Here is an 18,533-nt window from a genome sequence, read left to right on the forward strand (position 1 = left end):
TAGTTAACCAACAAAAGATCATCTTCTCTTTCTAAAATATGTCCATTGCTTATGCATGAGAAAAGAGGAAGGTAAGGTCAGTGGGAGAGAGGAAGTGAAGTCAGTGGGAAAATGGCCACTGTTTTCCTATACTTTAAGACACATTTGAGAGTGATTTATTTCTACAATGAGATGTATATGAGTCTGTTGCTGTTACATTTGAAAAAATATCAGTCTGCCCTTGCTCTGCATAAAGCTCTGGACACTCAAAGCCTTTATTCAGTAATGAGGTTATTATTTGGAGATATATAATCATGCATTTATCATTTTAAAAGCTCTGGGAAATTCTATAGTGAGGGTGAAAATATTGTCCAAAAATTACTTCAAGGAAAACAAGGAGAGGAAATAGAGACAAACAGCTTTCAAATTGGCCTCCAAGAATTGTCTAATGTCAGAGTTGCTAGAGGTACATTTCATAAAATGCTATCTCCTGGCATGTATCCTCTCTGATAATGGACAAGGAGAGAATACCTCATGATGCCAGTTTGCCTTTGTGGCGAAGTCTCTGATGCTGAAAGAGACCTGACTTTTGCCGGAAGGCTTCTCCACACTCACTACACTCATACGTTTTTTCTTCATTGTGGATTCTTAAGTGCTGATCAAGGTGTGAGTTTAGTCGGAAGGCTTTCTGGCATAATTTACATTTGAACGGTTTTTCTCCTGTGTGAATCCTGTGATGTCGAATAAGGTCTGAGGTCAAACTGAAGGCTTTTCCACATTCATTGCACCGATGGCTTTTGGAGTGACTATGGATTCTCTGATAGTGGGTGAGCAGCAGGGCTTTGCTGAAGGTCTTCCCACACTCCTTGCACTCACAGGGTTCCTCCTGACTGTGGATTCTTTGATGTCGATTGAGGTGAGAACTTCTCCTAAAGTTCTTCCCACAATGGATACACAGATAAGGTTTCTCTCCAGTATGGATTCGGAGATGTTCCAAAAGACCTGCATTCTGGCTGAAGACTTTTCCACATTCTTTGCACTGATAAGGTTTCTCACCGAGATGGATTTTCTGATGTCTGATGAGGTGTGAACTCCTCTGAAAGACTTTGCCACACTCCTGGCACTGATGACCTTTCTCTCTGGAGAACATTTCCGGATGTGTGGTAACAGAACTCTGACACACTTCTGATTCACAGTGCTTTCCTCCTGGGTAGGAACTTGTACTTTCAGTCAGGCCAGAGCATTTATAGTCAGCTGTACCTGGGGGATTGTTCTGCTGCTTTTCCAAGTTAATGACCACGTGATGAGTCTCCATGAAATCAGGTATTTTCCTACATGATTCTACTCTTTCACAGGATTCTGTCACTGCAACAAGCTTCATGTTCTCAGTCCTTGTCTCCTCACCTAAAACATGAAATATATATCATTTCTTCTTCTTGTGGAAAAGAATCTTCAACTAGGAGAAAAATGTAAAAGTGCTGTCTGTCATCATACCTTGTGACTGAGATCTGAGATCTGAGGTCTGAGAAATTGAGGTTCAAAGCCAGACTTTTATCTCTGATTAATCAAAAACCTGAAAGTGGAGCTGTGGCTCAAGTGGTAGAGTGCTAGCCTTCACTTCAGCAAAAATATAAAAAGCTCTGGGACAGCTCGCAGACCCTGAATTCAAGCCTCAAGACTGGCACAAAAAATTGTATGTGGAATGATAAACAAGAAATTGTTAATGGAGAATGACTTTAGGGAAGGATATAACTTTGTGGTAGGCAGTGACTTATTTTAAATTGTTTATATTCTAGTGTGTAATATATACCACATTCAGAGAAGCTAGCAAACTTCATTTTTTTATGTACTGGAGTTTTAACTTAGAACCTTGAGTTTCCACTTCAGTCATGTCTCTAGTCCTTTTTGCTTTCACTATTTTTTGCATAGGGTCTTGCTTTTGTCTGGGAGTAGCCTGGGCTACAATCCTCCTATTTATTATTCCCTCATAGCTAAGGTGACAGACTGAGACAGCTTTTTTTTATTGGTTAAGATGGAATCTTGAGGCCTTTTTTTGTCCCATATTGGTTTTGGACTGTGTTCCTCTCAATTTCACCCTACTGAGTATCTGGGATTACAGGGGAAACACAAAAGCTAGGTGAATTGAAGACCCTTGCTCCTGTAAGAACGGGTCACTTTTACTGTAGGTGTGGTGCCAGTTTTGTCAACATAGAAGGGTACTTTAAGTCTCTGGGCTCAGTGACCTCACCAATAAACAACAACAACAAAAACAAAACACTAGACCATTGACCTTGAGAGTAGCATGCTCATGAAAGAAAGAAAACCTTGTATGAAAAAAAAAAAAATGTGTGAAAGCTTGGTCCCAGCTGGTGGTGCTCTTCACAGGTGATTGGGTCTTGAGGTTTATGACTTCATCTATGAACTAATCCCTTGGGGCTGAGAGATAAGCATCTGCTAGAACATACTTTGGTGAAGACTTTATTAATGCCAACTGCAAGTCACTGAAGGTGGTGCATTTTTTTCTATTTTTCATTTATTTTTGATATTTATCTATTTGGTTTTTTTTTCCATTTCGACAAATGTTATTTTATATGATCAGGGGCCCAGAGGCATGAGTGCTCATTTTTTTTGTGTGTGCCAGGACTGAGCTTGAACTCAGGGTTTCATGTTCTTACTTGGCTTTTGAGCTTAATGTTGGCATTCTACTACTTGACCATACTTCTACTTTTGGCTTTCTTTTGTTGGTTAATTGAAGATAAGAGTCTTAAAGATTTTTCTGTCCAGGCTGGCTTCAAACCTTGCTGCTCAGAGCTCAGCCTCCTGGGTAGCTAGGATTACAGATATAAGCTATTAGTGCCCAGCTTGGAATTTTTCAAACATTAGAAAAAAAGTAAGGACTGGAGGCTTGCCTTAAAAGGTAGAACCTGCCTTGAACTGGGAGTTCAAGTCCCAGTACCACTCAAAAAAAAATAAAAGAGCAAGATTAGCAAGATCACAGATCACTAAAGGTTTTTTAAAGAGCAAAGAAAAATTGAAGAATGTGTGTTTAAATGGTGGAGAATTATCAGAAGGAAACATGACTTCAGTGGCAGAACTAAGGTAACACTAAAGAGAGAGAAAGACAAGGAGAGAAATGATACTTGTTTTACATGTGTGAAAACTCTTTGGCTAGCTGGGAGCTGGTGGCTGAAAGAGGCTGAAATCTGAGGATCACAGTTCAAAGCCAGTCCGGGCAAGAAACTCTGTGAAATTCTAATCTCCCATAAACAAGTCAGAAAAAGCTGGAAGTGGTGTTGTGGCTCATGTGGTAGAATGCTAGCCTTGAACAAAAATGTTTCAGGGATAGCACCCAGGCCCTAAGTTCAAGTCCCAGGACCGGGACAAGAACAAAACAAAACAATAAAAACAAACCCCTACCTCATTGCGTGGTATAGTGATGAATTTAACTGATATAAATTATACTTCAATAAACCTGACAGAATGAAAATACAAATCCCCAAGGATGATGAAGCAGTGGGAGCTGCACAGCTTAACCCACCTCCCATGTGAAAATTTGCAACCCAGTTCTTACCCTTCTCTTTCGTAGGTTTCTGAACTTCACAGTCAGGCAGGACCCTCTGTTCCAGAACTACTTTGAGAGAAGCTGTTTCTTCCACCAGCAGCTTATCTTTCTTTTCCTTGTCTGGATCCTAGAGACAATTAGGTACATATAGAGACAATCAGGTATATGTAAATATAATTAGTTGCATGTGGGCTTAGAAAAAGAAAAGACTCGGGCTGGGAATGTGGTCTAGTGGTAGTGCTTACCTAGCATGCATGAAGCCTTGGGTTCTATTCCTCAGTACCACATACACAGAAGTGGCACTGTGGCTTAAGTGGTAGAGTGCTAGCCTTGAGCAAATAAGCTCAGGGACAGTGCCCAGGCCCTGAGTTCAAGCCCCAGGACTGGTAAAGACAACAACAACAACAAAAGACTTCAACCATAGAAAAGAGAAAAGAAATGTCAAGAATCAGGAGCACATTGCATTTCCTCCCAGCAGAGGTCAGGTAGGTTAAAAAAGACCTTCAGAGATAAATGAACACTCAGACATGTAAGAAATTGAACACAAGCTTAGCTATTCTCTGCCCACTGCTACACTGATGAACACCTGTCTGGCCAGAGATTCCTGCTTCTGTGTAAAAGAGGACATTTGACCCTTACCTCCTGTGGTTCTGTTTCTCCATGTTTCAGCTGCAAATCCTCCAGTACAACAACCAGGTCTTCTGCATTCTCTGGGTGATGTTCCCATACCTGAGACTGGAGCTCCTCAGGCAGGATGGTCAGAAACTGCTCCAGCACCAGCAGCTCCAGGATCTGTTCCTTGGTGTGGGTCTCCGGCTGCAGCCATTGTCGGCAGAGCTCTCTGAGTCGGCACAAAGCCTCTCGGGGTCCTGCAGTTTCTTCATAGCGCAACTGTCTGAATTGTTTGCACAGTGGTTCCTGTCCATCGTCTCTGCTGTTGTTACCTTGCAATGTGAATTCCTGTTTCCAAATAGAGTAGTTATAAAAAAGTCTTAAAGGCCAATTCTGATAAAAGTGTTGGCACTTCACTTGGGCCTGTAGCTATTTCCTTTGGTACCTTAAACTTTGAGATAACTCTGCACATAGATATATTGTTAATCACTTTTTTTTTTTTTAAGTCCAGTGGTGGGGCCTGAACTCTGGGCCTGGGCGCTGTCCCTCAGCTCTTCAGCTCAAGGCTAGCGCTCTACCACTTGAGCCACAGCACCACTTCTGGCTTTTTTTCTTTTTGCTTATGTGGTGCTGAGGACGAACCCAGGGCCTCATGCATGCAAGGCAAGCGCTCTACCACTGAGCCACCTTCCTAGCCCCCATTTTTTAAATGTCTATGTAAAAATGGTTAGTATAGGCCGATGTGTATGTATGTGTGTGTGTGTATGTGTGTGTGTGTGTGTGTGTGTGTGTGCCAGTACTAAGACCTGAACTCAGGGCCTGAGTGTGTTGGCTTAGCTAGCAGTCTATCACATGTGCCACAACTCCACTTCTGGCTTTTTGGTTTCTAATTGGAAACAAGAGTCTTAGGGACTTTTCTACCTGGGCTGGCTTCAAAGTACAGTCCTCAGATGTCAGTTTCTTGAATAGTTAGATTTACAGGAGTGAGCCACTGGCATCTGGTTACCCCTAAATTTACCTAAACTTTCTCCTTCCCCTTCAAAACTAAGACAGCTGGGTGATGGTGGCTCGTGCCTGTAACCCTAGCTACTCAGGAGACTGAGATCTGAGGTACGCAGTTTGAAATCAGCTTGGGCAGGAAAGTCCATGAGACTCCAATAAACCACTCACAAAAAGCCAAAAGTGGCACTATGGCTCAAGTGGTAGAGTGCTAGCCTTGAGCACAAAAACTCAGGGAACTCAGAGTTCAAGCCCAGGACCAGCAAAACAACAAACAAACAAACAACAAAAACTAAGGACAGATAGGAATAACCAAGGCAGAGTGCTAGTGGCTCATGCTTGAAATCTTTATTCAGGAGGCTGACATCTGAAGATCAAAGTTGAACCTAGTCCATACAGATGAATCCAAGAGATTCATATCTCCAACTAACCAGAAAAAAACCAGAACTGGAGGCATCAAGTGGTATAGTACTGGTGAAACAAGAGTGCAAGATCCTGAATTTAAGACCCATTACTGGCACAAAAGAGAGAAGAGAGGGAGAGAAATAAAGAGCAGGGGGGGAAGAAAGAGAATGAGAGAGAGAGAGAGAGAGAGAGAGAGAGAGAGGTAACTAAGGTATTTTCATGATGCCCAGAACAGCAAGTCTTGCAGGCACACAACTCTGTGATATGAATCTGTTCCCCAAGTAGGAGCAATTATGCCCTGAAGGTGGGAGAACTGAAATGACTTCCTTAAATAATAATGACTTCCTTGGAGCCAGCAAGACTTGCAGAACTAGACTTGGCACGAAGATCACCCAGACTACAGTTTGTCAAGACTGCTTGATTATAAGTATATGATCATATCTTGTCCCTCTCAACACCAGCTTTTGTCTTTCCCCAGTAAATCCTAAATATCTTGACAGAATCCTGAAGACAGTGCTCCTCCAGTTTCTCCTCAGTGAGGCCACTCTGAATAATAAGTTTCTTGCTTGCTTCACCACCACACATCTCTGACTGGACACCAAATCTGGTCTGCTGGTATGCTCAGAGTCAGACCTCTGAACCAGGATTCTGGTAGTAGAGCTCCTCTCTCTTCTGATTCAGAGGAGTTAAGAAATGAAAACTCACCAATACTGTTGCCATCCCCAGCTTCAGACTGCTCTCTCTATTTGGAGAACTTTGACCAGATCCTCAAGGATGCTCCTAAAAATAGAATAACAAAAATTACCCAAACAGTTAATACTAGTACCAGTAGTAGAAATAATGGCAGTGACTTTTTACCTGGGCTGGCCTCAACCTCTTATGCTCAAGCAATCCTTCTATCTCAGCTTCCCAAGTGGCTGGGACTATAGGAATGCCCACCATGTCCTGTTTAATGCCAGTATTCTCAATGGAAGTGAAAGGGTCCAAGAAAATAATGATTATGAGCTAGAAAGTTGGTGGGGTGATGATTCGTATGTTAATTCTGGGCCACTGGATATTGAGATATTTGGTCAAACATTATTCTGGATATTTCTGGGTGCTTTTGGATGAGACTAATATTTAGACTGAAGAGTGAGTGAAACCTTTTAAGTATTCTTGACTCCATTTTCATCCTGACAGCCTGTTCTCATTCATGAATTGTCAGCTAAAGATGCTTTAAAATGGAAGTCAAATCATGTCTTTTCTGTTAGGTTTCATTGGCCATCACCGTGGCCTCTATCTTGAGACTTCATGCCACGCCACCTTCTGCGGAGTCTGCGTGAGAGATTGCGTTAGGCAAAGAGCTTCAAGGAAGCATGCCCACAGGAAGGGGGTGTTGGTTCAAGGCTTCCCATACACCTGGCTGCACCTTTATAGCCTCTACCTTTATTCTTACTATATTCTTCTTGGCTGTACATTCGTTGCCTTTATTCTTGTTTTGGCTATTTTTCTATTGATCTGCGAACAGAGCATGTTGTATCTTTCCAGTCCAATAGAGACAGCTTCTCTAAGTAATAAAGACTAAGACCAAAGATTAAATGTGGGCAATGCCCCAATCAATCTATCATCTGATGTGACGTTGCCTCCAGAAACTCCTACAACTTCACAAGCGGTTTTGCAGCTCACACATAGTAAACATAGAGACTTAAAATTTCCAGATATGTCCAACAGACAAAATCAAAGAATTAAACTAAGTTAGAAAGAGTTATCCCAGTAGTTCAGAGAGTTCTAAAAAAAAAAAGGGACCTCTGATTATAAAAGAAAAAGAAAGATTCTCCCAACAGTTATGATTAAGTTTAGTCCAACTACGTTATAGGGAATAGATGGTGGTTTCACACAAAATATAAAGTTAGTAACATCATATTTCCTGAACCAACCGAAGAACCATTTCCTTATACAGGAGCTTATAAAGATGAAAATAGTTGGATAAAAATAAAAATAAAAAGAGTACAATATAAGTACAGCCCTGTTTTAGGTTTGTTAATTATTAAACATAAAAAGGCTGAATAGATGACGCATTCTATTAAACAATATGCTAGACTTGTTTCGCACCACTTAGCTTGAACAGTTGGTGGGACAGTCATCAATTTTCATGTAATTCATCAATGCTTTGCCTTTTAAAAAAATTGATTACGTGCTTAAATAAACAAAGAATCTATGTGACAATAACACACTGTATAAAAATGTTAATTCTCCTCAATAAAGATTCACTCAGATGCAACTCTTTTGAGTCTGTGTCTGTTTGTCACTTCGCCGACTCCTTGCCCACCTATCCCGAGATCCCTGTCCCGTCGGTCCCAGTGCTCCGGCCGAGCTGATCCGTCGCAACTTCAGATCAGTATTTTGCTTGGAAATCACCTAGCCTACCTACCCCAACTGCCCTTCAGGCCATGACCAATTAGCACATTATCTGGCCCCATCAGTCCAAATAAAGCTAGTCTCCATACCTCAATACCCCTTCAGGTATTTCCCACTAATCCACTGGAAATACCTTCAGCCTGTAAGCGGTTGTTCATCCTCAGCAGGTTTTTCTCCTAAATAAACCTGTGTTGGTCTTGAGCGTCTTTTTGCCTATTTTCTATGTTTTTTGAATCTAACTTTTTTTTCTGCTTAAAAATCTTCCAAAGCCAGGCACCACTGGTTCATGCCTGTAATCATAGTTACTCAGGAGGTTGGGATCTGAGGATCATGGTTCAAAGCCAGCTCAGGCAGCAAAGTCTCTGAGACTTATTTCCAATTAATCATTAAAAAGATAGAAGTAGAGCTGTGGCTCAAGCACTAGAGTTCTGGCCTTGAGTAAAAAAGCTTAGGGACAGCACCCCAGCCTTGAGTTCAAGCTCCAGGACTTGTGCAAAAAAAAGAGAGGGGGGAGGGAGAGAGAGAGAGGACAAAGGAAGAAAGGTCTTCTAAGGTGCAGGAGGCTGAGATCTGCAGATCCGTAGTGAGAAGCCAGTTGGTGCAGAAAAGTCTGTGTCAGACTCTTATGTTGAATGAACCAACAAAAATCCGAAAGTGGAGGCTTAGCTCTAGTGGTAAAAACACCAGCCTTTCAAAAAAAGGGTGAGGGAGAGGGACAGTACCTTAGAGTTCAAGCCCTAGTATCTGAGAGAGAGAGAGAGAGCTTATAAAAGTCACACCAAGAAAGAACTAATTCTATTCTTCACACAACAGAATGTTCACTTTCTACATGGCTCTCTGCTGTAGTCCTCTCCAGTGACCCTAATTTGCTGCACTCAAATCACTCTGGTCTCGCTGTTATTACTCAAGTGTGACAAGCTTCAGGTTTAGGGCTTTTGCATTGGCCACTTCACTGCCTTGAAATCTCAGCCACTCAAAAGCCATCCAGGAGTTTTCATGTCCCTGTTTTCTGTCACCATTATCTTCTCGGTGGGACCTATCTTTGATATTGGGACCTGTCTAAAATTGTGTTCAATGGAGGTAAAAAAAAAAAAAACTCCAGCAGAAGGCTGTGCCAGTGAACTAGGCTGCAGGCTTTATCCCTTTCACTGGTCCCAGGACTGATCCCTCCTCTCCAGCGGCGAATCCCACTTCCAGTTCCCAGGACCTCAAGATGAGGGAAAGCTGCTCTGCACCCGCGGGAAAGCCACCACTCCCAAACCCGACAGGCCGCGGCTCTGCCCTAGCTGAAGCCCACACAGCACTCACTCGATTAAAGGCCCGGCTGGAGCAGCCGATGCTCGCAAACCGCGCGTTACCTTTCCTCCGCGGGCCAGATCCCGTTCCCCAAGCACTTTGGACTCTACTCTAGGACACGACTCCTTGCTGTCCAGCTACGGCCTCCAGGCGAGGGCAAGGTGGTTCCGCCCACCGAGACCCAGCGGCAGGCAATGAGCATGCGCGGGCATATGACTTCTGGCCCGTGGCTGTTTTCTTTTCAAAGCTGGGGTTTTATTCATTTCAAAACGGGTCAGTTGGATGTTATCACAAATAGCTGCCTTCCCACTTTACTCATACATAAAAGCATCGTATTCTTTGCAGTAATACCATCCAACACAATGACAAAAGTGTCAAAAGTATTGAAAAAGTCATTATTTGAATATTTGGACGGTTTGAAATGACAAAAAAGCCTATTATTGCAGGAGAGAATAATCAAAAATATTTTTGTTTGTAATAAATGTAGGGTACAAGGAGCGAAAAAAAAGCATCATATATCAATAGCAAAATCATTTTAGAGCTAGGCCCTGGTAACTCACACCTGTAATCCTAGCTACTCAGGAGGCTGAGATCACTATTGGGAGTTAGCCTGGGCAGAAAAGTCCAAGAAACCTTTATCTCCAATTAGCCACTAAAAACAAAACAAAGAAAATAAAAAGCCATGCCAGAAATAGAGCTGTGGCTCAATTGACAGAGCACTAGCCTTAAGAAAAAAACAAACAAGGGGCAGTTCCCAGTCTATGAGCTCAAGCCCCAGTACTAGTACTAAATAAATACATTTTAAGAGGAATAGTGCCTCTTGACAACCTTATCACTTTTTTTTTCTTTTGTCAGTCTGGTCATAGGGATTGAACTCTGGGCCTGGATGCTGTCCATCAGCTCTTCAGCTCAAGGCAAATGCTCTACCACTTGAGCCATAGCACCACTTCTGGCTTTCTGGTAATTTATTGGAGATAAGAGTGTCATGGACTTTCCTGCCTGGCTGGGTTTGAACTGCGATTCTCAGATATCAGCCTCCTGAGTAGCTAGGATTACAGGTGTGAGCCCTCAGCACTGGTTCACAAACTTACTGTTTTTGTTTTTGTTTTTTTTTGTCCTGTGGGGCCTGAACTCTGGGCCTGGGTGCTTTCCCTCAGCTCTTCAGCTCAAGGCTAGCGCTCTACCACTTGAGCCACAGCGCCACTTCCGGCTTTTTTCTTTTTGCTTATGTGGTGCTGAGGATGAGGAATCGAACCCAAGGTCTCATACATGCAAGGCAAGCGCTCTACCACCGAGCCACCTTCCCAGCCCTGGTTCACAAACTTTTTGAAAATAGTTTTTCAATAAAATAAACTTAAAAATCTGAACACAGTTTTTTCTTTATTAGCTGATAGTTTTGAAATATTATTAAGTAGCACAAGAACAATTATACTATGCCATATATCCATAAATAAAATGAAAACACAAAAAGTCAAAAACAAGAAGTTCAATTGTAACAAGGAGAGTTGTATTTATCTCCTTGGGTGTCAAAAGCTTGAAAGTGACTTTTAAAAGTTTAACTTAAAATTGTTTTCTTAAGTCAAGCAAATCCAGTAACTATACATATTTTATCAATTAGAAACAAGTTAATTGTGTTTTTTGTTTTTGTCCATTGTGGGGCTTGAACTCTGGGCCTGAGCACCATCCCTGAGCTTTTCAGCTCATGGTAAGTGCTTTACCACTTGAGCCACAGCACCACTTCTGGTGTTCTGGTGGTTAATTGGAGATAAGAATCTCACGGAATTTCCTGCTTCAGCTGGCTTTGAACCATGATTCTCAGATCTCAGCCTCCTGAGCAGCTAGGATTACAGGCATGAGCACCACTGGCCCCTGGCCAAGTTAATTCATTTTTTAAGGGAAACTCATACATCTGATTTAATTGTTTAACTGAGGGCTAAAAGAATACAGGTAATAAGTCCTTAGGAGCTGAAAAAGTTGTTTTTGTTTTTGAGGCCAGATCCTCCGGCCTCAGCCTCCCAAGTACTTAGAACTACAGATACACACACTAAAGTGTGTGGCAACATTTTACAATTTTCTTGTGTGTGTGTGTGTGTGTGTGTGTGTGTGTGCTGGTCCTGGGGCTTGATCTCAGGGCCTGGGTGTTGTCCCTGAGCTGTTTTTGCTCAAGACTAGCCCTCTACCAATTGAGCCACAGCACCATTTCTGGCTTTTTGGTCATTAATTGGAGATAAAAGTCCCATGGACTTTCCTGCCCAAGCTGGCTTTGAACTGTGATCTTCAGATCTCAACCAAAGTAGCTAGGACTACAGGCATGAGCCACCAGCACCCTGTAAGGTTTGTTTTTTACTTTATTACTCTGTGTATATCTTTGGGAGGGACAATGGTAGAAAAATAAAAATTAATATCATTTTTGCCACATCAGAACCAATAGCTGGGTATTGTGATGCATGCTGGAAGTATAAGAGGATCACAGTCCAGAGTGACTTGGTCATATATATGAGACCTTATGGGAAAAATTACTAAAGCAAAAAGGCATAGGGGTGTGGCCCCAGTGACAGAATGCCTATCTAAGTATATGGTAGTAAGTTCAAATGCTAGTACTACTTCTTCCCAAAAAATTTTAGCTCAGCTTGTTTGGCAATATTATGGTTTGATATTACATGTCCCTCAAAGGCTCATGAGTTGAAGCTTGGTTGCTAGCCTAAAACACTCAATATTGGAGTGTGTTGAAACTTTTAAAAATTAGTCTAGTCATAGAAAGTATGCCCTTGAAGGGATATCAAGACCCCAACCATTATATTCTTACTCTTTTGCTTCCTTGTTGCCATGATATGAAGTTTTTTCCTGTGTTCTCCATCATGTGTTCTGCCCTGCCCTAGGTGCAAAATGCCCTGGGTCCAATCAACCATGGACTAAACCCTCTAAAACTAAAAAAAGGAAACATTTATATTAGCTTATATAAGCTAAGCTAATATAAGCTAATATAAATGTTTCCTTTTTTTTTTTTTTTGTCTGTCATGGAGTTAAACTCTGGGCCTGGGTGCTGTCCCTGAGCTCTTCAGCTCAAGGCTAGTGCCTTACCACTTGAGCCCCAGTGCTACTTCTGGTTTTCTGGTGGTTGTGGACTTTCCTGCCTGGGCTGGCTTTGAATGGTGATCCTCAGATCTCAGCCTCCTGAGTAGCTAGGATTACAGGCATGAGCCACTGGTGCCCCAGCTCTTTTTTTTTTTTAATTTCAGTATTTTGTCATAGCATAGGAAGCTGAATAGAAAACTTTAATTTTTTCCAGCTTTATATATTTTCTTTACTAAGCTGCTGACAGCTAAAGTTTAGAAATAATTACCCTGTGTTGTGGAACTTTTCAAAATTATCACAAGCCAGGTGCTAGTGGCTAATACCTGTAATCCTATCAGTCCTGAGATCTGAGGACTGAAATTTGAAGTCAGCTAAAGCAGACAAATTTGTACCTTTTCCCAAGTGAGAAAGGCAAAGATAACTGTTTTGTTACTATTAAGGAGTCTTTCTAGGATTTGTAGGACAATATAATCATCTCACAGAAAACAAAGTCAATATACAAATAAGAGACGTGTCCAATACATGTGATAAAGAGCTAATGTTTTATTATTTGAAGAGTTTTTATGATCAAGAGAAAAGACCAATGACCCTATCGAAGACTGAACAAGTTATAATGTGAGTTTACAATAAAAGGACTGCAAAAAATTCATACATAAAAATGCTGTACATTATTCTTAATTAAAAAAGCAATTTTTACCTAACAGATTAACATAGATTAAAAAGTTTTTTGAAAGTAGAGTATCAGTGATGATACTGGTCTGCAAACTTATAAAACTTATTTTAAGAGATAACAGTAGTATCTATTAAAAACTGAGAGCACAGCTTAAATATGATATTCTTAGTCCTTTCTTGACAGTCATTTGAGGAAAGTTTTGTTTTTAATCTCTACCCTCATATTTTCTTCATAGCACAGTGAAATTTGCAATGATTTGTTAACTTTTAAAACTGTCTTCCAGTAGAATGTACATTTCTATCATGCCAAAGATCAAGGCTAATGTATTCTTTGGTTTATCCCCAGAACTTTTCACACATGTCTTATTGCCTGACATAGCAGGCACCTAATCAGTGTTTTTCTTTGACTCAATAATTCCATTTCAAGGTGACCATTTCTCCATTTAGGAGACTTTTGCCACAATAATTCCATTTTATAAAAATATGCTACATATATATTGTCACACATCCACGGAGATTTTCACTACAGTACTGTGTAATAACAAAATAAGAGGAATGTCTCAACTATCTCAAACAGATAGCAATCCCTATGAAGGACAAAGAATAGATGCAAACCCAAAGCCACAACTTAAAATATGTTATATGTTAAAAATAAGTACTCTTTCTCTTAGCTTCCCCCCAAAACTTGCCTGCTATCTGTATTTTTAAATGTATACTCTTTTTGATCCCCTTACTCTCTTGGTAATCTCATAAGACTCAAAACCTTGGATGAAAGAAGAAAAGCTGGCCACCAGTGGCTCATGCCTGTAATCCTACTGAGAAAGCTGTGGTCTGAGGACTGAGGTTTGAAGCCCAGGCAGGAAAAGTTCTTGATGCTTATCTTCAATTAACCATGGAAGTGGAGCTATGGCTCAAGTGGCAGAATGTTAATCTTGAGCACAAAGGCTTCAGGACCTGAATTCAAGCCCCAGGACTATCACTCAAAACACTAATCCCGCCCCCTCCCCTCACCCCCAACAGGCTAGCTGTGGTGGCTCAGGCCTGTGCTCTGATACTTGCAAAGTGGAGATTGTGATTTGAGGTCAGTGCAAGCAGTAACCCTTTCCATCTCAACCAGTAGCTAGGTGTTGTGGTACATGGTTGTCATCCAGTTACATGGGCAGCATAAGTAAGATCCTGATCCAGTCTGGTCAAGTAAAAATTTGAGAACTTCTCCCCAAAACAATCGTAAAATAAAGGCTAGTGGTAAGGCTTAAATGGCAGAATGCCCACCTAATAAGTACAAAAGCCTGAATTCAACCCTTAACTAGCACAATAAAAATAAGAGTAATTCTCACAACGCACTGTGCTCTATAAACTTGTTACTAAAAGCAAAACGTGTTTTCTGTCATCCCTTTTCATAGATTTTCTTGATAAAGCAGCTTATTCTTACCACAAGACCATAATCAAGATGGGGTGTTCCCTCATTAAAGCCAAAATGTTTGTATAGAGAAAACACATGTCAAAACTGGTGCCCATAGTTAATGAGAAAACCAATGGAGCCTAATCTGTCTCTACAAATCCTGCAGAAGCAAAGCCTGGTGTCTTTTAGTCATGCTCCCACTTCTCCATCTCTTTGATCTAACTTCCTTGGTTTGATTTCAATTACATTGTCATTAGAATTACATGTTCAGTAACACTTTCATACTATGAAGCTATGTAAAGTGGAAAAAAGCAGTACCAATTTGTGTTTAGCATGGTAAAATGGCTTATTCCTAAAAATAAAAATATACAGATGTTACAGTTTGGCTTTTATCAGTGTTCTCTAACCCTATTTGGGAATGCTAGCTGTGAAACTGGAGTAAAAGGGTCCCTATATCACCCTGCTCTGAAAAATTTCTAGAAACTTATCCTTTTTCCCTCAGCTCAATGGGGCTTTTGGGTGTCTTGAGCCTTGAAAAAGAGGTATATCCAAGTGAAATATTTTGGGTAGTGTTGAATGAAAAATCTCAGGGTCAGTGAGTTATTAGGTAGCTATCTTCCAGTGACTCTAAGTGGAGCTACTCTAAAGTCCTCTCTAAGTTCTAGTAAGCCAGTCTCTCCACACTAATTCATTCATGCAGTACTTCCTGACCTGGCCTCTTCCACTTAAGCTTTGACAACTCTGTCTTTATGCCTTCTAATATTAGCTTTATCTGATAGTCTAGGTGGCCCTAACCACCTGCTGTTTGGTAGACTCGAGCACTCTGGATCATTTGATTAACTCTCTCTCTCTACATATACATATACATACATACATACATATATATATATGTATATAATATTTTGGTTGGTCATGGGACTTGAACTCTGGGCCTGGGCTCTGTCCCTCAGCTCTTCAGCTCAAGGCTAGCGCTCTACCACTTGAGCCACAGTGCCACTTCTGGCTTTTTCTGTTTATATGGTGCTAAGGGATGGATCCCAGGGCCTCATGCATGCAAGGCAAACACTCTACCACTGAGGCACCTTCCTAGCCCTATATATTTATTTATAACATTTCAAAAACCAGTCCTCAGCACACCGGGGACTTACTAACAGTAAGTACAATATCACTGCAAAGCTTTTAAATGTCATCATTTAATAACAGTCTGTTCAAAAAGTCCTGTGCAACAAAGTCCTTACTTGTCATCTTTCCCTTTTGTCTTCCTGTATACCATCTCTCGGAAACTGGCTAGGATCTTATTCTCTCTCTTTCTCCTCTCTTCTTGGTTAAAGGATGCAAGTGCTCTTTTCTCATCAGCACTGTAAATCTGGTTCTCTTTACGAAGTCGTACTGCTTCCATTCTGCGATGCCTGCTACCACTCATGACATAACCTGAGCATTCAAATGCAGCAATCTCTTCACTTGTCAGCCCAATTTCACCTCTTCGTGGGATACGCTTTCCAGCTTTTACATACTCAGCCATAGCTGCCCCTTCACCTGGGAGCAGCGCATGGCCATAATTCAGAGGTTTCTCATCTTGACAGGTATGTATTATAGGTGCTTCTGGACCTATTAAATTTACTGTATCTGAAGTCTTTGACTGTTCGATCCAGATGCCTTCTGACAGTTCCCGTTCTAAAGTTTTACAACTTGTATTGCTGGTATCTTTTTTACTTCTCTTCTTCTTTTTCTTGGCTTTCTTTGCCTTATGTTTCTTTTTCTTCTCTTTCTTCTTGGCTTTTTTGACTCTCTTTTTATCACGATCAGTACTTGAGCTGGTCTCGGAGTCGGACTCACTGTCGTTATCAGAATACTTCCTGTCTTTTCTTTTGGAGGATTTTTTCTTTTTTGAATGACTGATCTTCCTCTTTTTGTCTTCGGACGTGGAATCCGAACTAACGCTCTTAGGATTCTTGGCTTCATCCTCCACAGGTGTGTGCTCATCGGAATCTGGCTCGGGGAACTTAGGTGACAAACCCCACACCTCAGGCGCTCCCAACTCACCAATCCTCTCTCTCTCTTTCAGCCTCCTTTGTCGGTAGCTCTCTTCCTTTTCCTTCTCGTAGTCGATGGCCCGGTCACCAGCATGGTAGTGGTGGCGGCGGTATGCACCATAGTAGACCGAGGAGGAGGAAGAGGGGAAGGGACAGTCGCGGAGCCCCAAGGGCCTCTCTCCACACCCAGCGCGGCCCACCCGGGAAGAGGCGTGGGCGCTCATCCCGCCACCTCCAGGGGTCTCCTGGAGGTTCTCACCGCTTCGGGAGTATGGGCAGGAAGTGCCACTCCAAGGGAAGCATCGGGTCGGCACCGAGGACGACGGCAGTGGTGGTGGCGGGCTCTGAGAGGAGCTGCGTCGACGCCTCCGAAAGCCCGGAGTGTCCTTGGAATAGTGCGACCCTGATACTGGAGCCATGAGCGGCGGCGTCGCAAATGGCGGTTACTGCGGCCTCTGGCGAGGGCCCTGACTTTCCCTAGTGCGCAGGCGCACTAGGAAAAAAAAATTCCCGCGCAGGGAGTGATTCCCCTTCCCTTTCCGTCGCGTTTCTAGGCGAGGACCGAATTCACAGGTGGCTTGGCGGAAGGTACTCTTCGGAAGTGGTGGAGGGGAAATGTGGGCACCGGTTCTCAGTATTAACATTCCCTATGCAGATTTTTTTTTAAATAAACCTATGATCAGTAAAGATACCCTGGAAAAGTCTATAGGAACAGATGATACCATTTTTTTCCTTTGGTTTGCAGTGGGCAGAACATGTGCACATTACAGCCCTTCTGGTTTCAGCATCTAGCAGCAACCACTAGTATTGCAGCCCTAAATCATATGATGTATGATAGTGTAGTTTCACTGCTGCTACAACCAACCATCTTCTTGGGTTCTTCTTATACTCAGGGAATAAAATTCACAGATAGAGGATGATATAAAGAATTTATGCCAAACAACTTTGCTAGCCAGACTGCTTCTGAATTTAAGGGATTTTATCCTTTGGACAGTCAATGACCTATGCAAATGAGGTGTAGCATAACCAACCAATCAGAATATCCCTGACATAGCTGTAGATGTGCCTATTATTTATGATAATTAGGTGTTTTGGAATGTGATTCTCATTGGTCAAGTCTTGTGACATTCTGAATGAGAATTACAGATAACTATGTCCGACAAATTCCTGCCCTTAGGATTGTGGGAAGGATAATTTAACTTGAGAATGAAGAACTAGAAGGTCTTATGGAGAAGCTGAGGCGGGATGTTTCCTGCTGGGATTTTCGAAACAATCTTGTGGGTTTTTTTTTTCAAAGTTTGTGTCCATTTGCCAGGGCAGTTATGCTTTCCTCTTTGAGATGCTCTGGATTCTAGTCAAGTTACTGAACTATTTAACAGTGTTTGGCCAGGGGAGGGGGAAGGAGAGGAAGGTGGAGGTGTCCTGGGACTTGAACTCAAGGCCCGGGCGCTGTTCCTGAGCCTTTTTTGTGCTCAAGGTTAGTGCTCTACCACTAGAGACACAGCGCCACTATCAGCTTTTTCTGAGTAGTTTACTGGAGAGAAGAGTCTCTTGGAGCTGGACTCCGGAAGCTCACACCTATAATTCTAGCTAGTCAAAGATTTAACCAATCTTTGCTCCGGCTTGAGTATCCGGATATTTTAAAAGCTCTCCACTAATCGGAACGTGACAGAATTTGAAAACTGCTAACTTAACTTGCTTCTCTATTTTACCTATATAGAGTATTGGGATATAGAGATTAGAAATCCAGGACATCCAGGTTCACTGATTTTGCTAACAACGTTACGTGAGTAGTATTCCTGGTGCAGCTCATACAGACAAAAATATTTCCCAGTATTCATTTGTAGTGCCCTTTGATACCTGTAATATTAAATTCATTTTCTTCTTTGTCATTCTTTGAACTTAAAAGTTCAAAGTAAAAACTAAGAACGATATGGGCATGCTATTTTCTGATAACCTTCTGAACATGTATTTTCTCGCTTGTCCATTCCACTTGATAGAACATTTACTGATACTTCAATCCAGCCAAACAACTTGCATTCACTTATAGCTTAAAATCTAGTCACAACGGACTTCTAACAAATCCCAGAGCTTCCTTTTA

At 41.8% G+C, this 18,533-nt stretch overlaps 2 protein-coding genes across 2 annotated transcripts in view; both read right to left on the reverse strand.

Annotated features, from left to right (window-relative positions):
• The window catches only part of LOC122111072 (zinc finger protein with KRAB and SCAN domains 8-like), an 88,901-nt gene that overhangs the window by 25,437 nt on the left and 44,931 nt on the right, over positions 1 to 18,533 (reverse strand). Inside the window, exon 9 of the mRNA XM_042683780.1 lies at positions 529 to 1,110. Coding sequence (XP_042539714.1) covers positions 529 to 1,110 — 582 coding nt within the window. The remainder of the gene's footprint in view (positions 1 to 528; positions 1,111 to 18,533) is intronic.
• On the reverse strand, positions 15,634 to 16,851 carry Nkapl (NFKB activating protein like). The gene has a single exon (XM_042683781.1). The coding sequence runs from the start codon at positions 16,849 to 16,851 to the stop codon at positions 15,634 to 15,636; it is 1,218 nt and encodes a 405-aa protein (XP_042539715.1).

The sequence above is a fragment of the Dipodomys spectabilis genome, unplaced genomic scaffold (genome assembly GCF_019054845.1).
Source record: "Dipodomys spectabilis isolate Male_0828 unplaced genomic scaffold, ASM1905484v1 ptg000085l, whole genome shotgun sequence".
NCBI classification, from domain to species: domain Eukaryota; kingdom Metazoa; phylum Chordata; class Mammalia; order Rodentia; family Heteromyidae; genus Dipodomys; species Dipodomys spectabilis.

Bases quoted from the DNA above. Each gene is read 5' to 3' on its own strand.
- Nkapl (XM_042683781.1), bottom strand. From the start codon at position 16,851: ATGGCTCCAGTATCAGGGTCGCACTATTCCAAGGACACTCCGGGCTTT.